Consider the following 24,691-nt stretch of genomic DNA (forward strand, 5'->3'; position numbering starts at 1 on the left):
TCGCTCTCTCTGTCTTTCACTCACACAGACTCACCACCACCATCAACTTTGCTAAATTGCTAATGAAAGACATTGATCAGGCAGCTGTGATTGAGCAACAGTGTAAATCCAACTATTTTCACGGTTGTTGTGGTCGTGATAATTTTGTGATGCCACATCAAAAAGGCTCGGATGAGCTTTCCAAAGTTCTACAAGTTGTGCCTCCATCGCTTGTGTCCAGATCACACGCTGCACAGCCGTGCTGCTCCATCTTTTTCACCGACGTTTACGTGTTTGCGTGTGAGCAGCTGCGGTGACACCCTCACGAGCGATTGATGATCGGGAGCTGGTCGTGAGGTGTCCCTTATTTATTTTTCAGGGAGTTGGCAACCCTAACCTTCCCCACCCTCATTCAGATCTGGCGTTTGGAATTATTTTGGTTTTCATGTGACGTATGACCCTGAAGGTAAGCGAGTCATGGACTAAAGTAAAACAGTATGTTGGATGTGCCATGCAATGCTCAATTACATGGGTGGGAACTAGTGTGTTAGCGCAGTTAGCTCGTTAATGTGTTGGCCGTATAGCCCCATGCACGGGGCGATCGGCGGTAGCTCGTTAACGGAGATTTGCCGTGTTGTGGCGTTAAGGTCATTTCAACGAGATTAACTGTCACGGTCCGTGGAGATAGACCGTGTGGGAATGTGTGTGTTGGACCCAGACGCGAACACAAGCGAAGATGCAGGAGTGGATTAAACAAAAGCGAGCCTTTTATTATGGTTGATAACAGAACAAACCAGAGCGAGGGCAGTATAAGGGTAATAGTTCAAACAGAAAACCTAAACTGGACATAAACTAAGAAAAAGCTATGGCTGGAGATACGGAACACAGGGGGTGGTAACACAGACGACGCGACACAGACTGCATGAAACACAGAGACTAAATACACATGAGGGATGATCAGGGGAAGTGGATGCACACGGGGAACACAGGTGACACTGATAATCATGACAAGACACGGCAGGAGTGAACGCAACACTGATGGGAGATGGGCAAAGTAAAACAGGAAGTACACAGAGGTTCAAACAGGAGGAGAGAGAGCACGGGGAGAACGCAGACATAACGGGCTGGGGAAAACATAGAATAAAACACAAAGAGAGACGAGGGCTCATAAATACACAGAGGGGCACACAGGGGGTAAGAGTCACGAAGGGAAAACACTTAGGGAACAACACAACAGGGCAACTCAGGAAACATGGCCTAAATAAGGAACGAAATACAAAAATACAAGGAACTAAGAATACTGGGCCCACATGGCCCAGGACCATGACATCACCCCCCCCCCCTCAAGGGCTGGCACCAGACAGCCCAAACACAGAAAAACCAAAACCAAACAGGAAACGACCCAGGGCGGGCGGCGGGGGCCCAGGATGGAGGGCTCGGAACAGAAAACAAAAGAGCACAGCAAACAACCCAACAGCCCAAGAAAAACAACCCAAAAACACAGTGCAGTTCAGGGGGCCGACCATGCGGACGGCAACGGCGGAGACGTGGAAACAGTTCAGGGGGCCGGCCGTGCGGAAGGCAACGGCGACAACGTGGAAACAGTTCAGGGGGCCGGCCGCGCGGAAGGCAACGGCGGCGACGAAGGGGACGACGGAACAGTTCAGGAGGCCGGCCGCGCGGAAGGCAGCGGTGGCGGTGAAGGAGACAACGACGGAGTAGTTCAGGAGGCCGGCCGCGCAGAAGGCAGCGGCGGCGGCGAAGGAGACGACGGAGCAGTTCAGGAGGCCGGCCGCGCAGAAGGCAGCGGCGGCGGCGAAGGAGACGACGGAGCAGTTCAGGGGGCCGGCCGCGCGGGAAGCAGCGGCGGCTCTCCAGTGTCAGGCGTACTGGCCGAGGCCCGGTGGGCACAGGGCCAGTCGAGGCGGGGCCAGTCGAGGCGGGACCAGTCGAGGCGGGACCAGGCGAGGCGGGAGACTCTGAGGCTGGGCCAGACGGGGACGAAGACTCTGAGGCTGGGCCAGACGAGGACGAAGACTCTGAGGCTGGGCCAGACGAGGACGAAGACTCTGAGGCTGGGCCAGGCGAGGACGAAGACTCCAGCTGCTAGTTAACGAGAGACACCCGGAATGGCTAACTGAAGGCCGGACGGTCCTGATCCCCAAGGACCCCAAGAAGGGACCGGTCCCCTCCAACTACCGACCAATAACCTGCCTCAGTACTACATGGAAGCTCCTGTCAGGCATCATATCGGCTAAGATGAACAGGCACATGGGTCAATACATGAGCGGGACACAGAAAGGAATTGGCAAGAATACCAGAGGCGCAAAACACCAGCTACTGGTAGACAGAACAATCAGCCGAGACTGCAAGACCAGACTGACCAACCTGTGCACTGCCTGGATTGATTACAAGAAGGCCTATGACTCAATGCCCCACAGCTGGATACTGGAATGCTTAGAATTGTACAAGATCAATGGGACCCTAAGAGCCTTCATCAGGAACTCAATGGGGATGTGGCGTACAACACTAGAGGCCAACTCCAAGCCCATAGCACAAGTCACCATCAAGTGCGGGATCTACCAAGGAGATGCTCTGTCCCCACTGCTGTTCTGCATAGGCCTGAACCCCCTCAGTGAGATCATTAACAAGACTGGCTACGGATACCGACTACGGAACGGAGCAGTTGTCAGCCACCTCCTGTACATGGATGACATCAAGCTGTATGCCAAGAGTGAACGAGACATCGATTCACTGATCCACACTACCAGGCTATACAGCAATGACATTGGAATGTCGTTCGGACTGGAGAAGTGTAGTCGGATGGTAACAAAGAGAGGGAAGGTAGTCAGAACTGAGGGGATTGAACTACCAGAAGGCAACATTGCAGACATAGAGGACAGTTACAAGTACCTGGGGATCCCACAGGCGAATGGGAACCATGAAGAGGCCGCTAGAAAAGCTGCAACCACCAAGTACCTGCAGAGGGTCAGGCAAGTCCTGAGGAGTCAGCTGAATGGTAAGAACAAGATCCGGGCCATCAACACGTACGCCCTGCCCGTGATCAGGTACCCTGCTGGGGTAATAGGCTGGCCAAAGGAGGAGATAGAAGCCACTGACATAAAGACAAGAAAGCTCCTTACCATGCATGGAGGGTTTCACCCCAAGTCCAGCGCCCTGAGGCTGTACGCTAAGCGGAAGGAAGGGGGCCGGGGACTGGTGAGTGTCAGCACCACAGTCCAGGATGAGACAACGAACATCCAAGAATACATTGGGAAGATGGCCCCAACTGACCGAGTGCTCAGTGAATACCTCAGGCAGCAGAAACCCAAGAAAGAGGAGGGAGACGAGGAACCATCATGGAAGGACAGGCCCCTGCACGGTATGTACCACCGGCAGATAGAGGAGGTGGCTGATATCCAGAAATCCTACCAGTGGCTGGACAAAGCTGGACTGAAAGACAGCACAGAGGCACTAATCATGGCAGCACAAGAACAAGCTCTGAGCACAAGATCCATAGAGGCTGGGGTCTATCACACCAGGCAAGACCCCAGGTGCAGGCTGTGCAAAGATGCCCCAGAGACAATCCAGCACATAACAGCAGGGTGCAAGATGCTAGCAGGCAAGGCATACATGGAACGCCATAACCAAGTGGCCGGCATAGTGTACAGGAACATCTGTGCCGAGTATAACCTGGAAGTCCCGAGGTCAAAATGGGAGATGCCCCCAAGGGTGGTGGAGAATGACCGAGCTAAGATCCTGTGGGACTTCCAGATACAGACGGACAAAATGGTGGTGGCTAACCAACCGGACATAGTGGTGGTAGACAAACAGAAGAAGACGGCCGTAGTGATCGATGTAGCGGTTCCGAATGACAGCAATATCAGGAAGAAGGAACACGAGAAGCTGGAGAAATACCAAGGGCTCAGAGAAGAGTTCGAGAGGATGTGGAGGGTGAAGGTAACGGTGGTCCCCGTGGTAATCGGAGCACTAGGTGCGGTGACTCCCAAGCTAGGCGAGTGGCTCCAGCAGATCCCGGGAACAACATCGGAGATCTCTGTCCAGAAGAGCGCAGTCCTGGGAACAGCTAAGATACTGCGCAGGACCCTCAAGCTCCCAGGCCTCTGGTAGAGGACCCGAGCTTGAAGGATAAACCGCCCGCAGGGGCGTGCTGGGTGTATATATATATATATATATATATATATACACACATACATACATATATATATATATATATATATATATATATATATATATATATATATATATATATATATATATATATATATATATATACACACATACATACATATATGTGTATATATATATTTAGTATATATTGATACAATATATATAAATATGTGATATACATATGCCCTATTAATAACTAATTTACTAAAAGGATCACAGTTTGACTTTGCGGTCACGCTGTTAAGATGAACATATGAAGACAACTTGATGATGAGCTGACTTTACTTCAGCACAAAGTAGAAAAAAACATTGACTAGTCTGAAGCCTAAGCTGTTAGTGCATGTTAGTTTAGTGCATTTCTTTTATATTCTTTTACACTTGAATTCGAAGCCTGTGCTATGTTTAATACATCCATCTAACACTGCAAATCACAAGGAAAAGTTTAATATGTCACGACTAATACTCACTTTTCTCAGAGCAAGAGCAGAGAGCACGTAAACACATTTAGAGGCTGTCATCCAAATTACACAGTCATGAGGGACTAAGAATAACGCACTTTGGGGCAAACATTTAACCAACCTGTGCGTCATCAGCCAATGGGTTGTTTTGGCTTACAGCAGATACAGGTGCACAACAGCTGTGAATGGAAGCTCTGGCACTGTTTGCTGGATATTTCCAGTGCCAGACTAAGGACAAATGTATTTGTTTGAGTGTTTTGTATTCACACAAGGGTGTGTCAACTTCTATTTATCGAAATTGTGGTTTTATGAATTCAGCTATATCAAATGAACAACCTTCATGATTGTGCATGGACTAAAGTGGTTATTAATGTTTATTTCGGTTTTGGCAACAATACTGCGCCCGTTTATTTATGCTTTTGTGCATACAAAGGTGACTCTGCAGCGCTCTGTGAATCTGGCTCTTGCAGTATTTTTTGGGTAGAAATAACTCCTGCATATTGCCTTCGAAGTATTGATGGCTGCTCCTGAAATGCTATATGTGTTGCTGAGAGAGAAATCTTGAGAAAAGAGGAACGGGAGAAAGAACACGGTGAAAGATCTGTCAATAAAAACAATGAGCTCCAAGATGTAGCACACCCTGAGGAGATTTCAGGTACGCCATTGATAGAAAAGGAGGCCAATGAAGAACAATTAATTATCACACTCTAAGGACAACGGGATGGCAAGAGGGTCATGGTGAAGAGGAGGGGGGAGGCAGAAAAACAGGAACAGAAAGCAAGTCAGTAATCTGGTTAGCAGAAGTAAAACAAGTGGCACATTTAGTAAAGACAAAAACAGGAGAACCATTACAGCATGCTGCAGGGGCGGCGCGCTGTAATAAGAAAGCCAAAGATACACAAAAAAGAGAAAATGCAAGCAAAACAGAATTATTCAAGGCTGTAAGGAGTGTGTTTGATTGTAGCACTTCTTCTTTTTAAAAAGAAAACTAGCACAGACTTCAAAATATTCTATTAAACTACAGACACAGCTGGTCCAAGGTTGATGTTATTACAGTTTTTCTCAAATGTTAAAACACAAAAGCCAATCCTGTAACCCAAATGACCAGTAGTCTAAACACATTTACTAAATGTAGCCACCATATTCCAGTACCATAAACACATGTCACATGAAGACACAATTCACAAAACACAACCCTCTGTACTCATAAATCTAAACACATTTTTCCTTGCTAAAACACATGTTGCAAAACAACTCTGCTCATATCCTCAAATGAAAGCCCATGTGATGCAAAATGCTTGCCACAGTCACCAATCTTTGAACACAGGGAACACACCTGGCGTCATTCACTACACACAATGACTCAAAATTGAAGACACTTGTTGCTAATGCTGTACCCACATGTAAAAGCAAGTTCAGAGTGCACAGTATGCTGAAGGTTCCAAACAAACACAATGGATGAAGGCAGAGTCAGGGGAAGAGGAATTTGATGCAGAGGAGGGAGAAGAGCTGGCCCTGGAAGAAGAGGAGCAGGCCAATGAGGAAGAGGAGTTCAAATGAGAGGAGGAAGAGGAGCAACCAACGAGGAAGAGGAGAAGGCCAACATGGGAGAGGAGAAGGTCCAGGAGGGAGAGCAAGACAACCTCGCACCATCATTACGGACGAGATGCGAGCAACAGCTCAGCGACATGATGCCGCACAGTGATTGTGGTGTGTGTGTGGTGTGAATAACGTAAATAAAAAAACTTCACACCCTGTTCATGTTTTCAAGATTACTGTTGTGTGCAATAGATTCTGTTTTTGCATTGAGTTGTGTTACAGTAGTGTACGTACATGCAGGATTTTCTATAGATTTATACTACTCATATGAAACTCACAAATCTAAATGCCTAATCCTCTGCAGAGATCTACGACGATCCGTTACTGTATAGTTTCTAAAATATGCATTGGCAGTTATGAAACAAAGAACCTTCTCACAAATTGAGCATTGTGTTTTCAATTGTTTTGCTGTAGTGTGTAATGCTGTGTATAGTGTTTACAGTTTTGACAGCTTCGAGCTGCTCTCTTGGTGTGGGAGTTTGAGTTTTGCAGTGGGAAGGTGTGGTTGTGTTTATGTAGCTTTAGAGAAGGGTGTTGTGTTTGGACATTGGGGGACCTGGTGGTAACGTTTGTGAAATGTGTTTTAGCATTTGAGAAAAACTGTATTAAAAAATAGCAGTGCCACAAATCTGAAGGTTTAACAGAGGAAAACTTTAAATTCTTACACTCCAACTTAATTTCTCACCTTAGTTTGAGCTGTTTGCGGCATGGCACCGTGTTCCTCATGCAGGTCCCGCTGAGCGGGTCCACATCCTCCACAATTACAAACGGCGCCTCCTCCAGAGTCACGATGGACAGGTGGTCCTTACGCTCCTCCGCTCCTGAGTACAGCTCAAAGCGAGGCCAAACGTGGTACCTCATCGTCAAGGAGCCTCTCTCCCATTTGCCAACCTGTATGAGTGAGTGGGAGGACAGCAGTGTGTAATGTGCACGCCACTGTAACGAGTACTTCAAGTGGCAGAAAAGTGACAGACACATCGCAGAAGCATCAGAGGAGGAAAAGGGCAGAGAGAAGAGAAGAGAAGAGAAGAGAAGAGAAGAGAAGAGAAGAGAAGAGAAGAGAAGAGAAGAGAAGAGAAGAGAAGAGAAGAGAAGAGAAGAGAAGAGAAGAGAAGAGAAGAGAAGAAGGTTTACCCTGTCCCACTGTCTGTCCTTGTCTAGAAGAATGATGACCAGCTTGGGAAACATCTGGTGGCCTTCTTCGCTAAATGACAGGTTTCGGCCTTCAAATGTCACATTCATAAGGTACCTGAAAATGGAAAAATCCAATATCAACACGCGGTTGTTGACCACAAAGCAAAATGTGGAGAATTTAAACTTCATTCTGGATTTCCTTAAAACATGTTTAATGAATATTTAAATGCTGCTTTGCCATCTTTAACGCTGATCTAAAACAGAATTACTAACAGCAAGACGAACCAAACACGCTGTGGATGTAAAAGATTATCAGGAATTCATCTGAAACCTGAACTGACATATTATAACACAAGCTGTGGAGGCTATATGTGTACAAATACCAAACATTTTTCTTTTTCAAGTCTTTTTTCATTATTATTTGGCGTTCAGCTGCTAAAATTCTCCACATTGTTCAGAATCTAGTTACAAACTTTGCTGCACGGTGTGAGCAGCTACAGCACTAAACAGTGGGCGACATTTCTCTGTGAGGTCATCGCAGTAACACCTTTACATAGAGGCAAAGTCATCTTTAAAAAAGAGCATTGATCGGTGCAGCTTTAAGGGCTACGAGGCAACATGCAAGCAGCATCAGTACAGCGCACGGGATGCTGCTGTACCCTTATTCCAAAACCGGTGTGAGGGTGCACTCAAATCAAGGGCCACTTCTTATCAAATATTTTTTAAATGTTGAAATATTGCAACCAAAACATTTCAGCCACATAGATGGCTCATATTGGTAGTGAGTCAGTGCTGTCAAATATTCAGTCCAATTACTTGGCAACGTTGTATTTGTCATTTTTGAAATCTGTTGGGATGTCGTTCAGAAACATAAAAGATTGAAGGAGGCTGAATATCTGACACCCACTGGTTTCCTATTATACTTTTGAACACAGCTGCCCTTCTTCTTTATTAAATTCTTTATGTTTTATTTATTTTAATGTCTATGTCATATGTTTAAAATAAGATTTTACTTTCTTAGGTCTGAGGGTGAGATGTGGCATTTTGTTATTTCTGTATATAAATAAATCTGGAATTGAATTTAAAATCTTTCTCACATACAAGATCTTGAATAATCAGGCCCTGTCTTATCTGAAAGACCTCTTTGTACTGTATCACTCAAACAAAGCACTTCACTCTCACGCTGCGGCCTTATGTGTGGTTCATATGATATATAAAAGAAGAACTTGTGCTTTCCGGGCCTTTTTCTGTGGAACCAGCTCCCAGTTTGGATTCAGGAGATAGAAACCCTCTCTACTTTTACGATTAGCCTCAGCCTTTCTTTAATTTGCCTTTTTATAAAGCAAATTGTTAGGCCTGGATCAGGTGTTCTTGAATCCTCCCTTAGTTATGCTGTAATTGGCCTGGGCTACTGAGTGTTTTTCTTCTTCACTCACTTATTTTCACTCTCTTTGTGTTTAGACATCTCATTGCATTTATTCATGAGTTATTATTCATCTCTGGCTCTCTTCCCCAGCGTGTCTTTTGTCTTGTTTTCCTCCCCTCACCCCCACAAGCCTGGTTATGCCAGAGGTTTCTTCCTGCTAAAAGGGAGTTTTTCCTTCCCACCATCGCCAAGAGCATGCTCAAAGTGGGTCGTCTGATTGTTGGGGGTTTCTCACACTATTCTAGGGTTTTTACCTTCCAATATAAAGAGTCTTGAGGCAATTATTGTTGTGATCTGGTGCTACATAAAAAATGTCCATAATAATTGTATTATTATTAATATTCTTTTCATTGTTATTGTAATTATTATTTGTGCCAGCAATAGCAATCTTGATATTTTATGCAGTCTCTTAACTCAACCACGACCACAACGAAGGTGACCCAGTTTGAAGCATAGTTATAGTGTTAAGAAGAACAGAGCAGGAGCAGGTAAAGCGAGAGTGAAAGGTGGAGGAGTGGGTAAAGGAGGAGAGAGTGCGTTAAGTGCTGTGTGGATAATAATCAGCATATACAGTATGTGTTTCAACAAGTGCACAGCAGTGGCAGATAAGGTGGAATCATCTCTCTCTCTCTTTCTCTCTGCCGCCTCCTTCCCGCACTCTTCCTCATCCTGATCTGTGGGCTGCCATCACCATGGAGACGCTCTGCCTCTGAAACAATCCACCGGAGAAATAAATATCTTGTCTGAATGCAAGGAGTAAGGAGCTCAGTGTGTGTGAGCGTGTGTGTGTGCTTAAAAGGATGTATGAAACACATTTTACCCACCATTATCTCCAAGCAAGTCAACAGTGTGAAAAGAAGGACAATACATCTTTTCACAAGTGAGTAGAAAATAAATAAATAAATTGCAGACAACAGATGAGCAATGGGCCTGAAACTTGCCCAAGATTTTATCGCAAGTACCTCCCACTAGAACATTCGGTACTTCTATCTGTGATCTCTTCAACTATATTTATATCCGACCTCACACACACACACACACACACACGCAGAGTTCTAAGTAGGCTACATGCTTGGAGCAAGTCAATAATATGACTCAAGCCTCCATGAATTGCCTATTTGCTGCGTACTGGCTGGCTTGCGCACTACAAGTGCTGTAATGCACGTGTAACATGGGATTAGCCTCCTAATACAGTTTGACTAAAACAATGAATCCTGTTCAGCGTCCTCCACCAACTCACAAATCCGACATTTTCCTGGAAAAGCCTTCAAAAATTTTACACCTGGTTAGACACTGCTTGTAAATATCCTTCACCATTTTTGCAAAAAACCCATTCTCGATCACTTAAGCACATTTCACTCGGTGCACGGCGCACTTGTGAAGCACAATGTTAACCAAACAACTACAGCGCCGGTATCATCGCTTATTGGTAATGATATGATGCGTATAAGCCTGTAGGAGTGCACAGGCGGCACAGGCGAGTTAAAGGTTCATACCAATAATGGATGGTTGTAATCTGAGAAGTAGAGAAGGAAGACTGTGTAAGAGCTCTGAGGGGGGGTAAGGAGGAGGAGGAGAGGATGTGGATGGTTTGTGGAACCACAACCAACAGAAAAACCTCCATGAATACATGTTTCCCAGCATAAGCAATTGCTAAAGAGACAGCATAATGTTTATTTGATTGATATTTACAACTGTTTTTTTTTTCTTTTGCATTAGTAGTCAACAGTGAACCTTTGATAACTATAAATGTTTGATAACTAAAGGCATCTGCACTCGAGTGCGGACCAAAACAACCGCACCCAGAAGGTTTGGTGTGAATTATCAGGCGTCTGGGCTAAATGCGTTCTCATAGCTAAGCATGCTTTGCATTCTGAGCAGACATGTGGTAGAGTACCACTGATGTGCATTCACTGTTCCTGCCCCAGACACATCTGTGTACCACTACAAACTGTTCTCACATGGTTTCTAGTGAGGCATTATGGTTCATGTGAATTTTTTTCTGTGTTTTCTCCCCAAAACACTGAAGAAAACTTCAAGTGTACAAGCTCATCAGCTGATCAGGGCCATAGTAAATGAACTACAGGTGTGAAAACACCTGTTTTGGTGCGCCAGCATGTGATGGAGGTTTTGGAATGTGTCCCCTCAGAGCCTGACGCGGTATGCTGGCAATAGAGGTGTCATGGTAACTGCATTTTACGTGGTAAAGGCAAAAAATGTAAACTGTATCAATAATGCACATATAATAATTATATGTAAGAGCAAAAGAGAAGATTTACAACATGGTATTGAAACCTGCTATGATGTATGATTTGGAGATGGGGGCACTGACAGAAAGATAGGAGACAGAGTTGAAGATGTTAAGATTTTCACTGGAAGTGATCAGGATAGACAAGATTACAAATGAGTACGTCAGAGGGACCGCTGAAGTTGAGTGGTTGGAAGACAAAGTTAGAGCAGCGAAGTTAAGATGTTGTGGACCTGTGCAGAGGATAGTGGATATACTGGAGAAAAGATGTTGAAGATGGAGCTGCCAGCCAGAAGGAAAAGAGGAAGGCCCCAGAGAAGATTCATGGATGTAGGAAAGAAAGACATGTAGAGGGTTGGTGTGACAAACGATGTTAGGGATAGGGTGAGATGAAGGCAGATGATCCTGTGGCGACCCCTGTGTAATCTTTTTGTATAGGTCTTTGTTCACATGTGGTTAAAGACTCTCTCACCACCTCTATGGCTTTGATTCATTTGCCAAAGAAAACAAAGTACAAGTTGCAGAGAATCTGAATTTGACAGCTCAGTATTTGTAGTTTTACAAAACACTCTCTGCAAATCTTTAAAAAACATATTCGCTCACAGCAGCGAAGATGCTGCTTCACCATCAAATCAGCATCGCATGTGATGCAGAAAAATGTTTTATGGTAAAGTAAGCTGAGGTCAAATTTAGCCAAATTCCCAGTTGTAGCAGTTTTATATTTTCTTCTCTTGTGCTTTTATTTGTTTGACGAGCACTACAAGATTGTAGACAATAAAAATAACTGCGTATCTGTCTATATTAAGTCTCAGTAATACTCAGCAGCTCAGCAGTGTTATTTTGACTGCAGACAAGACGGCTTTGACGTGTCGTCACAAGCGGGTGACGCAAGCAGGCGTACGTAAAACTGCAACATGAGCAGGCAGGATAATTTAATGCAATGTGTTGCCATGGCTCCCACAACCACAGCAATTTCTGTGCAATCAGCTGCGTTGCCATGGGAACAGTAATCTCACAGATGAGAGGCTGGTTGAAGGAGAGGAAGAGAGAGGAGTATTTTTTAGTCTGAACCTGAGTGTTTACTGACTTCCCCTCATGCTGTCTTTCAGTTTCAGATCAATCTCTCCATCTAACCTCGGAGAAGCGCGTCGAATCACACATCAATAGGATTCATCTTCCCGTACATTAACCTGTGCCTTTACAAAGACTGATGCACGCTGTGAATTTACAGCAGAGGAGGCTGCTCTGTTTATCATTTTGTAGCCCTGTACTATTGATGTAGCTTTTATGTGCTGTTTGATCCCTCTTCGTGTCAGAGCTCCCCTCTGGAGGAGGAATATAAAATATATATATATATAAATAAATAAAAACATAAAAACTACTGGGATGAGCCACTAACCGAAGCTCACGCGGCTTCATCACAGCCATATGCAGCGCTTTGTGCGCCTCGCTCACCAACTGTTCCCCATCTAATCACTGGCTGTGAGGGGAATTTATTTTTTAGCAACAGAGACAATGAATCATCAATGGCATGGACACAATCCCTATTTTTGTGTGTGTGTTTTTCTATCCCCCAAATATCTTCAAATGTGTTTCTGAGCCATTTGATATCATGACTCCTTTTGAATTTCTCTTTTTTTTAATCTCAGAGTGAAGCAGAACAAGGTCACAAATTCTCTGTCGCTGCAATGCAGGGATGTAAAAATATATATCTCTGGCGCACGTGTGTGTAAGGAAGTGTGTGCATGTATTCGCACACACACTCGCATGGACAAACTGTATCAGGTTGCTGTGGATGACTCCTGAGGCCTGCCTTTCAAAAGTTACCAGTTACTGATAAAATGTGTACTACACTTTACATGTCCTGCAGGATAGAAGCTGTGACAGCGAGTAGAGAGTGGACAGCCTCACAATACCGTGAATTATGAAAAATACAGAGTAGAAATGATGAGCCGTGCTACTCGAGGTCCACTTCAGAACAAATTAAACAAGGTGGCAACAGGTGGGATATGGGTGCAAAAGCTGCGATTAAAAGACAAAATATTTTCTGGTTGCAGCGAGGTTAAAATCTAAAAACAGATATCTGTGTATGAATATGCTGAATCTGTGGGCAAAGGACAGGACTTTTGGTCCTAAAAGCTGGTAAACAGTACATGTAGAGAGCAAATGAGGATTTGCATTTAGATTCTCAAAGCTACTATCTCTCGACTGATTTTGCTTTAGGAATAAGAAGCCACTGGTTTCCCAGACTGTAGCGAGAGACTGTTTAGCACACAGCAATTTCACCAACACTACAACCGAAAGATTGTCAGCCGTCACAATGCAAACACATATAAAACCGCTATGTATTTGTAAACTTTAACAGTGGCAGGTTCACAGTGTGACCTAACAAGTTTTAGATTAGCCTAATAGTTCTCACTCTGAGAGTCTGCAGAGGTAATCAAAGTGTAATTGAGCCTATTAAAAAAAGCGTCTTGAACACGAATACAGAGAATAATTTCCATGTTTCGCCTGATTGCAAATCAAATTCATTAGCTTGAAATAGCCCTTCCTCATGAGTTACATGACCAGCATGACATCTCCAGCATGTATCATAATCAAACATTTTCTGTCATTTGAATATAAACTGCTTTGTTGCTTGTAAACGAGTTTCACAAATCCAAAGATGAGCATCTTGCTGTGAGGCATCGGTGCCAACCGAGCCATCGCGTTGCTAAACGCTAAATTTTTATTCTGCCCTGTTCGTTTTAATTTTAGGGGATTTAGTTAAATAATATCAAATTTAACAAATTTAACAATTTAACAAAAAAAAAAAGATCCTCAGGCTTCTCCAATCCTGGGTTATGGGAAGGCTGGAGCCTATCCGAGCTGTCACTGGGCAAGAGGTGAAACCAGGTAACCAGATAACCTCTACTCCTACAGCCAATGTTCATGTTTCCAGACTGAAAAGCAGAGTACCACGAAGAAAATCTGTGTCAAACCCAAAAAATTCTGGCTGTGAGGTAAAAGCGCCAACCACTGTACCACCATGCAACCGCCCAACATACAATTCCAAATCCCCCAAATGATTTTATTTCTTATTTATTGAGCCATGTTTTTCAAGTGCCACAGCCCCGAAAGCTAAATACACAAACACAGTGCTGCCGGACTCCACACTGAAAAGATGTAAGGCTCCGAATCTCTTTGAGCTGCAGCCTTTAATAAGAGAGTCCACAGGAGCTCCGTGTGATCCGGGCCCGCGAGGACCCCTGATGTGCAGGAGACATCAGACAGCTACCTGTGGAGTCTGAAGAGAGGGAGCGTGTATCACAGAGATCGCTTACATTTAAAATGTGAACAAGGGCAAAAGAGAAGATGACAATGACCTTTCATAGTTATGTTTTTGTTGTTGTTGTTTTTTACTGTGGCTGATTTGATTTTAAAATTAGTAAATAAGGACACACTCATCAGTCCTTGTTAACCTCTACAAATAGAGCATATTTGTAGAACTAAAGACCTAATTTGACAGACGGTGATATAAAGAAGATTTCTAACATTTGTCAATAAGAGGACCAAATACCTCAGATGATCCCATATCCCCGGTAGCAACTAGCTAAAGCAAACCTGAGTACCACGGGGAAAAGCACAAGCTTGTCAATTTACTGTGCTGGTGATAGTCATGTAGTCATGTGTCTCAAACTTTCCTGTTTTTGTGTCGGCTGCTTTTCTTTTTCTTCTCCTTGTGATCTCCATATACTTTTTTATTCTTTGAGCATCTCAGGAACATCTTTGTGTCCGTATGTTGTTATTTTTTTCTTGTCTGAGACTGTTCATGGTGGACACACAGCTACTGCTGCTTCCTTAAAAAAGGTAGGTTTACGTTTTTAAACGGGAAGAAGCAACAAAATTATTAGGTGTCTGAAAATAGCGAGCTAGCCTTGTGTGTGTGGGTGAAGACGCTGAGCAAAAGGCAGCTTAAACTGTAGGAAACTAGAGGGCATAATTTTTTATCAGCTCGCATTTGAACATGTTTGAATGAACACCTTAGCTCAGCCTGACAGCCAGATTAAATACTGCTGGAGGATACATTAAAGTCCACCCAAAAACACGTTCTCATAAATTCACAATGATGTTTAACCATCACACAGAGAAAAACATCATTTAAGTGAAATTTTAAAAGAATTCTTCTCTGACAGCGAGCCCCACATAGCAGATTTTCACTTTGTTACTTTTTTTTTCATTTAACATTTTTGGACAGACAGGGAATGTTGGGAAAGGTAGCAGGGAATGATGTGGGGAAAAAGCTCACTGGCCAGGAGTCAACCCCCTGAAATCTCATCATCAGTGACTAACGCGATAGTTAATATTTAACTGTAAACCTGGTAATCAGAACATGAAACTTTAGTTTGAAACTTTGAAACTTATTCTCAATTTTTAAGCTAGTCAGTGTTTTTTTATAGGGTTAGGGTTGGTTTGCATCTAATGCAGAAGCAACAATCCACCCGGTTAAGTCCTAAGTACATGGTTATCAGGGCGCCCAGATGTTGAAATTTTATATAAAAAAACAAAAAAAGAATGAAACTTCCAGTTTTTCCTCACAAGTAAAACTTTTTGTTGTAAGTATAAGAAAAAATACTAAATATAATCTACATTTAAAACCAATTAAAGGGCCATACTGACTGACCAGAGCTCAACTACAGACCAGAAAATGTCAGTGAAATTTGGATGGCTGTAGGGGTGACAGGAAAGGCAGAAGGGGTGAGTACAAAGCTAAACTCATATTTAAATGTTCGAAGCAAAAAGAATACAGACAGCTGGGGCAGTGCCTTGATAATAATGGTTAATATTTACATGAAAATGTCAAAAAAGTGTTACTGACTTTTTCTTACACTAAATAGCACGCACTCAGTGACAACCAACCGAAGCACATCTGAGAGAGAGGTTAAGTATTAAGCAGTCATGTTATACTTCCAGATAAAACACTACCTGGGATACTTTTGTGTTTACATTTGACCACATTTGCTGTGTCACTGTATAAATTGCTGAGTCACTACCATTGTACTAAAATGATGCCGCTGTTGGCACCGTGATAGATTTCTGCTTTGAATTAGGTAGTCTGTCATCAGTGGCAGCAGCTCGCTAGAAAAAAAGGATTAATTTTGTTTGGGCTAATAAACGCTGCTGCCTCTGAGCTACAATTATCAATAAAATGTTCAATTTTCATCATATTTAAAATTAGCGCAAAATTATCTGAAATGTGACGACATTACGTGATAAATATTGTGATATCGCTCTGAGGCTACGTCTGAACAGATGACTGAAAAGGGAACATGTTGTGAACTATTCTGTTTACAGCTTGAACATTGGTTTGCGTGTCCTTTCTCTGTATTTCAGTTAAGTATAGCCTCCCCAGTGTAATTCTTTTACTTCCTGTTTTATTTTGGTAATCACATGTCTCTTGTGATCTGTGCAGTTTTCTTCTTGTTTAAAGGAAGAAACTACTGTCACTGTCACCAAGTGCTTTCTCCTGGGGATCGTTGAATAATACTAGAGAATAACTATTATTAGAAGAAAAAATATCCAAAACATACATTTAGGTTTTTATTTTACAGTGCCTGTTATAAATTAAATTGTACTGCAACATCAATTAATACAAACTTTAAGCTGTTGCTTTTATATAAAGATATAATTTCCTGTTTTTCTCTACTTTAATGATTTATTGGTCGGTTGGAAAAATGTGCTTAAGAAGTCCCTTTGGTGTCTGGAAAAAGGCAATAAAAAACAATTTGGAAAATAATCAAGAGATTAACATAAATTATGTTAATCATTTCTTCCAATCAGAGCGCTTTAATTAAAATATTGACATGAGTATGGCGGTGCAGAAATAAACAGTCTTCATTAAGTTCTCACACACTGTATCATCTCGAAAGTGAGCAGGAGCAGCAGCACCGGGAGCAGCGTTACAGATGTGAACCACTGTTTGCTGATCCAGTAAGCGAACAATACAATAAGTAAAAGGCCTTTTGAAATATTGATTGGTTATTTCTGTGGCATTTAAATCTCCCTTACAGCAATTAGCTATAAACAGGGCGCGGATAGAAATTGAATTCATGTCAAATATAAGTGATTCAGCTCTGAAACACATAAATCCTCCCTCCTTTCAATGTAGCTATAAATAGAAAACTAGGATCAACAGTTTTTAGCATGAGATGGGCAAAAGAGGGAGGAGGGGTGGGATGTGGAAAGCTTAAACATTACTTTCTGAGTCAACATTTTGTAACTGAGACATGTACTTGATACAGGTTTTCAGGAAAAATGGACGACAATCTTTGAGTGAGAGGTGGAAAAAGGAAAAAAAGAAGCGTTAGCAATAGAAAGATATTTAAAAGACTGATGCAGTCTGTAGATAGATAGCATAGGCTGCATTTAAAAGATGAATACCAGTCACAGTGGCCTCACTCATTGTTAGTGAGTTCCTCATGTGAAGAACTGACCTAAGTTTATAAGCTGATGCCATCTTACTGGACTGAAACCAGATGTGATGATTGAGGGATGCTTTTGATTGATAAGCTATTAACATGTCAAGCTTATACAGCACAAAGCAACAGCAAAAAAAGGTAGGCCTGCCCTAAATTCATCCATCTATTCATCTTTGCTCAGGTACTGGTGTGCAGAAACTGATGCCTTGTTTTCTACTGACTTCTATACAATCAGACTTCATTTTGCACCCAGAGAAGATCGATGCAGGTCTGAGGTTCTTTCAGACCTGGAAGCTTCATCTATAATAAATCTGTGTTTTGTAGAAGGCAAACAGGCCTTCCCATCCCATCATTGCTACTAAAGTGTGTTAGACTCACAGACTGTAAATAAAAGATGGCGACCACCACGATGTCACCCATTGGTTAGTGAGGTCCAGTTATAAAGCCTCAAGCTGAGCTCCTGTACTAACACCGTACAGATGTTTTTAGTTCTTTACTTGGTGAATAGAAACAGAAGGATGGGGACAGCTACTGTATGCCCTAAAACAAGTCCTCCTCCTTTTGGACTCTAATAGGGCCTTGTTACGACTGCTGTGCTAATGTTGTATGCAAATCTAAGTGTGCAGGTGCCTTTCCATCATTGGTGGTTCTGGAGGATGGGGAATGCGGATTGGCTCATTTCCTGGAGATAACATATTTGATGATGCTGCCATGGATGACCAGTGGATTCATCCTCGGCGCACCCAAACTAGCAGACCCTTTTGTTACTGTTACTTTATACTGGAGTATGTAGGGGTGGACTTTAATGTAACAACCACCCAATTTACTTTTTTCGGTATACCGAAGAAAGTAGAGGCGGCTGCTTGACTTGACTGAGATGGATGCCTTCCTCAAACCATGATCCAAAGCGCGCGAGACTGAAATCCTGTGCAGTGTCGCGAGATTTAACATTGCTATATTATTGAACATGATATGAACAATTTAATCCACCCTCTCTGTATATCATGTAGTTTCTACACTATATAGTTACACTTCACTTTAAAGCATGAGGCAATTGTGTTAAATACACGCAAGATGCTTACATAAATCCAACTTTTTTCAGTGTAGATGGGCCATAACAGAACTAAAATGAACATCATGTTATATTAAAAAAACAGCATTGATAATATAACCGTTTGTAGCTCAAGTTAGCTTATGACTGTATTCCTGTAGACTTCAGAGGGTTGCTTGAAGCAGGTTTAACGTTTTATAGGAGACTCACTGAATACCTGGAATTCTACAATTTCAGATCACAAGTTTTATTGCAGGATATCACAAGAATTTTATTTATATGTTTCTTGTTTTGCTCTTTTTCCCTTTTTTTATGTTGCAAATCAGGTTATCATGTGTGATATTGCCCAAAAGGGTATATTTACCTTTAATATTAAATGTAAACTTCTTTCAGTTGTTTCCTTTTCACAAAGGGTCACAGTCAGGCAGATTTTTTACACCAGATCAAACCCTCTTGTGGATTTGCATTTCCACCAGGTCTCAAACTGTGGAAGTTTATATGTTAGACAGATGTGTAAACTGGAACGCTATGAAGCCCCGTCTTTTACATATGTTACAAAAAAGAAGTCCAGTTCCTCAGACTCAGTCTGTCAGTCAGAACTGCCCACCAAGTACATTAAAACATCAGTATGATGTTGGCAAAAAATGCTCCCAGCTGGACCTCATGGTGGGAACCATCTTTATTTACAGTCTATAACTCTAGCCCTCTTCAGTGGCGAGGATTCCCAGAAGCACAATGCAATGGCTTGTTTGCCATCTAATAAACACAGATTTATTAGACAGACACTTTTATTGTGCATATTAAGAAATGTAATAATGGTGCTCTCCTGCTGCAGGACAAAAAACAGGAAGTAAAAAATACTTTAACCTCCTAGGACCTGGCGTCCACATATGTGGACATCACATTTTGGGTTAATACAGAATTTTGCTCTACAAGGGCCTGATATCCACTTATGAGGACATTATACTGCTACTGTTCTCTCACAATTTTAAATGAATATCCTCAAAAATAAGGTAAAAAAAAAGAAATCTGGTAATTCTTTGTTTTTACATTCATCGGGCCCCAATGTGACCAAATATCAAAGAGAAAGTAAAAATGCATGCCGTGGAAGAGTTCTGGTCTTAGGAGGTTAAAGGTAAAAGAAAACGAGAGGAGCACGCTTGCCTCGCGTGCACAGGAAGCAGCAGTGACTTTTTTGGGCTGAATTTTACTGAATGCTCAAAAGAATGGCATGCAGCGAGCCCACAGCCGTGAAGGAAAATGTCTTGTCAGACTGCATAAAAGCACACTCACTACAAAATATTTATCATGTCTTACATCATATCTACCGGTGAGGAATTTGTAACAGCACAGGGATTTGAGAGAATTTTGAATGCCAGCCCTCACACACACACACACACACACACACACACACACACACACACACACACACACACACACACACACACACACACACACACACACAATAAAGAACATCACTTTCTCTGCACACACAAATAAGCCCCTTAGCGCCTCATCCAGAAACCACTTGGAGCACATTTTCTCATTACCCCAGTGTTCCTGTCCTCTCTGTCAGGCAGGAAACAATGGATGGCCTCTAGAGCTCTGTGCGCTTGTGCGTGCATTTGCTTATTTGTCTAGGTTTCCATGTTGGAGTAACTGCAGCCTGTGTGTGTGTGTGTGTGTGAGAGGTCAAGCAGCCCCTAAACAAATTTGTGAGCGTGACTCACCGGGATCTCCCATCTCTGTCCATCAGCGCTGACAGGATGCCATGCTAATCCAGCATGCATGGAGCCCACTGTGGCCTGTAGCTATATAGGAGTTCATAGAGACATATGGCCTTATTATTGCTTTTGTCTCTTGGGATGAGTGAATGGAAGAGTTGGAATTATGCATATGCAGTGTGTGTGTGCGCTTGTTTAAGTATGTGTGTTCTAGACCCCTGCTAGCCCCTGGAGTCACCATCAGGATCCAGTGGTCCAAATTCTCTAGCTTCACTCAGTCAAATGGGGAAAAATGGAACGGATGGCTGGAAAACACACAGTATCAACACACATGCAGCACACACCCACACAAACAGAGCACGGCAACATCCCAGGTGTGTGCCCGAAGGATGATTGAGAGCTAACCCTGGGTCTGATAGCGTCCTTTGGAAACTGAAATATTCATGGCCGTGGCGCTATTGTTATCTCTGTCCTGTTGGTGGCTTAAACCTCGATGGCACGCATAAGTGCTCCACATATAAAAACAACAACAACTCAGAAACAAGGGTAAAGACAAGACCCAAATTTGCAGTAATACATCAACCTCAGCCTGGAGATTAATGCAGTAGTGGCAAGGGAGGTTGCCTAATATCTCCCTGTTTCTTCGCAATCCTGAAATTCAAACTGACAGTGAAAAAAAAAAACAAATAAAAAAACAGAGAAGGAGAGAGAGAGAGAGAGAGAGAGGCAGACAGGTGAGTAGTTTTGTAAGGCTAAAGCACCGCTTTTATTAGAGGAGATGTCCTCAGGAGTCCTTAGTTTTTATTAAAATAAGCCCTAAGGAGCACTTAAATGTCACACTATACCAACACATCTGTGTTTACATGCGTGTTTCTGTGTGCGAGTGATAACCCCACTGTTGTTCTATGGATCTCTTTTTTTCCATTAATCCGGCAGTCCCCGAGCATTCAATTAGCTGTGGAATCTGTGATCAATGTGAACACTAAAAGCATGCCCCATGAAGTTAAATGGGGATTAATTATTGAATACCAATGCTCCGTCTTGTTCTGTAATGTGCCAAAAAAGCAAAACAAGGAAGTTCAGAGGAAGAAGGAGAGGGGGGCGAGAAGGATGTTTTTCTTTAAAGATGGCTGTGAGTTAAGATAAAGATAAGAAGGGAGTTAATGTTTCTGTTCATCTTTTTTAAGTTTTTATTGGCCATTAAAACAAATTCTGGCTCTCCCGAAGGAAACGTCTCTGCTTTGTTCAATGTCTGTGCGTGTTTTTTTGTGCCCACGTTGTATTTCATGTGTGGGGTCGCACATTTTCTAGATTTGTAATAGTAGTTTTTCCTCCGGCAACCAAAAACCAGATGGCTGCTTTGGCTTTGATATAATTAATTTAAAAACATATTTTACTTCTAAAGGCATTTTCTTGTAACACACCATGTCCATTGGCTGCAAATATAAATTTTAAGCTTTATAAAATTAGGTGAAAGAAGCTTATTGTTTTTTTTTCAGTAAGGGAGATTATCTTTACTGGATGGTGCTCGTATTAAAACAATGTCTGAACACCAATATATGTTGATTTTGCAGCTGGTTTTCACTCAAGACTCTTCATGTACATTGTAAATACTGATTGGAATCACTCAGTGCTGGATTTATGAGAATGGCAGATAGAAGCTAAATGTCTTATACTCCACACACAGCCAAATTTGTTTTTTCTTAACCGAACCAAACAATAACGGAAAACCAAAAGTGGAAAAAGAAAATAGATGTTCCACTTGTACACTACATCCATGTGACTGCATGGCAGGTGAAATGAAAAGGAGAGTGATTGTGGAGCAATAACAAGATAAAACAAGTTGTTGATTTTTCATATTTGTCTCCTCTTGTTTTCCACCCAGCTTCTGCCTCTGTTGTTGTCTTGATATGCACGTATTTCTTAAAGCTTTCAAGACAACTGGTGCTAAAAAAATATGATGGAAAAGCAAACCAGTTTGTCTCAAGGGGCAACTGGCAGCCTCCTAACCCACTGATTTGTGTCCTACCCCACCTAGCTACTGCTGTACCACCTGCTCACCTGTCAGCCTCTTTGTTCTCACATGACACAGTGGATCTGCCTCCATCTCACCCTATCCCTAGCATCTCCCTCTGTCACACCAGCTCTCTGCATGGTGTGCTTCAGTACAGCCATGAACCTCCTCTGTGGTCTTCCTCATTTCCTGCTGCCTGGCAGCTCCATGTTCAACTTCATTTGGCCAATATATCCACTAACCCTCCTCTGCACATGTCCAAACCATCTCAACCTTACTTCTCTAACTTTGTCTCCAAACTGCTCAACCTGATATGTCCCTCTGTTGTAATCATTTCAAATGAGTATCATATCCAATGAATATCTTAACATCTTCAACTCTGCAGGCTTCAGCGTGGCCTCCTGCGTTTTTTGTTAGCAGCTCTTTCTCCAAACCATTTACCATAGCAGGTAAATAGCAACCTTTCCTTTCACTCTTGCTGCTATCCTTCTGGCACACCTGACACTCATCGTCACTCATCCCACCCTACCTGCACTCTCTACATCACCTCTCCTGTGCACTGTCCATGCCTTCCAATAGAAGTCATGGACAGTGGGAATCTTGCTTATGCTAACATTCATTCGTCTTCTCTCCAGAGCATACTGCCACCTCTCCAGACTCTCTTTCACCTGCTCCTTACTCTTACCGCAGGTCACAATGTAGTCTGTGAATATGATCATCCATGAAGACTCCTGTCTGTCTCTGCTAATCAGTCCATCAAAATGTCCAAATAATATCAAAAATGAGTAAAACCAAGAAAACGATTATTGCAAGCTCCATGTAAAAATCTTAAAAATTAACCTTGAAAACATTAAACCTCTCCACATGAAGTAGCTGCTACTGAAAGACACTTATCTTTGGATAAACACCAGCAAACACTTTTATTACAGCCACACAGAAAATGCTAACCCGACATGCTTTATTGGGAAGTTGTCCGTGGCAGGTGGTTGGAGGTATCCTCTATCACCCTCTACCACAGGCTAACTTCAAAGAACAAGATCAATGAACACAGGCCACAAAGAAAAACGAGCCACAACCTGAGAAGCTTTAGGAGCTAGGAAAGCAGTAAGTGTAGTAAACAATGTAGCTCATGTGTTTTTAGACAATGAACGTCCCGCAGAGGTAGCTGACTGCCTGGATTCTCTCGTGATGAAGATTATAGGTTCTCAAGAATCACGCCGCTTTGCAAGGTAAGCACAGTATTGCATTGCAGGTCTGGTTCATTAGACCGGGACATTCAGAGTTGAGGGGTTTGATTTCTTTACACATTTCACCATGTATGCACATCATCCAGCCAACTCACTTCAGTATTTCCTTGGAGTGTCCGGTGTTTGAGCTCTTCTTGTCAGGTGTCCCGAGGCAGCTTGACTTCTGCATGGTGTGTGGCCCTCGATCCAGTATCATGGTAGAGGTTGCCGTAGCAATGACAGCCACTGCATCGCGTACCCTGGCCTCGATGTTGTAGTCCCATTCGTCATATGACACTGAGATAAGCCCTGGGAGAGATAGTGAGAGAGCAAAGGAGAGAGAAATGAGGTGAGAGAAAGGGATGTATGGAAAGAGAGAGGGAAAAAAGAAAGATGAAAGGAAGAGAGAGAGACAGTAGTATGAGAAAAACAGGCGAGCTGAGTGCTGTGAAAATTAGCCAGAGGGTGCAAGATATACAAAAATAAAAGCATTTTAGAGAAGGTGAAAAAAAAGAGACAAAAGGGAGACAAAACTCAGAAGGAATGTCTAAAATGTTGAAAACAATATTGAAAAGGTGAAAAAAAGAAAGAAAAAGAAAGAGCTAAATATGAGCATCAGTTGAGACTACGGTCACTCCTGAGCTCACTTTGTTATGCTTGGTTTTCCAAGCATGAGAAACCGCTGGCTATCACACGTCAACATCCATTTCTTGCACACAGAAACAACTGCGTTTTCAGGTCATTTTTCATGGCTGGTTAGGATTATGTGTGTCATTTGAAACCTGGGCTGCAAATCTATTGGGAAAAAAGAGAAAAGCCAAAACACCATTTTTAGCCAGCCTAAAAATGGTGTTTCTGCTGGTTTCAAACATATGTTAAAATCTGATTTTTCACCTGCTCAGGCAAATGGAAATACGGTAATAAATTAACTGTAGTTGAAATAAATGGCTTTAAACATGCTCAGTGAGTGGAAGGGCTCTAGGGAGAGCCACTGCAAAAAGGACCTGAATCCCTGGAGAAATACTTTGAAACCATCACTGGGAATTTTGGTAACAATGGGGCCAGACTTCAGCTTATTAGTAAAACAATAGCTACAATATAAAACTAATGTGTGTTTAGTCATGATTTATCACTTATTCATGAAAAATCAGTGGATTCAAAACGATAACACACGATAAAATTA

General features: G+C 42.5%; 1 protein-coding gene across 5 annotated transcripts in view; it reads right to left on the minus strand.

Annotated features, from left to right (window-relative positions):
- The window catches only part of grin2bb (glutamate receptor, ionotropic, N-methyl D-aspartate 2B, genome duplicate b), a 154,509-nt gene that overhangs the window by 39,448 nt on the left and 90,370 nt on the right, over window positions 1–24,691 (minus strand). For all 5 annotated transcript variants that reach the window (XM_076885003.1, XM_076885002.1, XM_076885006.1 and 2 more), the window contains exons 6-8: window positions 23,625–23,817; window positions 7,362–7,476; window positions 6,913–7,118 (exon numbers count right to left, since the gene is read on the minus strand). In XM_076885003.1, the coding sequence (XP_076741118.1) occupies window positions 6,913–7,118; window positions 7,362–7,476; window positions 23,625–23,817 (514 nt within the window). The remainder of the gene's footprint in view (window positions 1–6,912; window positions 7,119–7,361; window positions 7,477–23,624; window positions 23,818–24,691) is intronic.

This window comes from Maylandia zebra, linkage group LG6 (genome assembly GCF_041146795.1).
Source record: "Maylandia zebra isolate NMK-2024a linkage group LG6, Mzebra_GT3a, whole genome shotgun sequence".
NCBI lineage: Eukaryota > Metazoa > Chordata > Actinopteri > Cichliformes > Cichlidae > Maylandia > Maylandia zebra.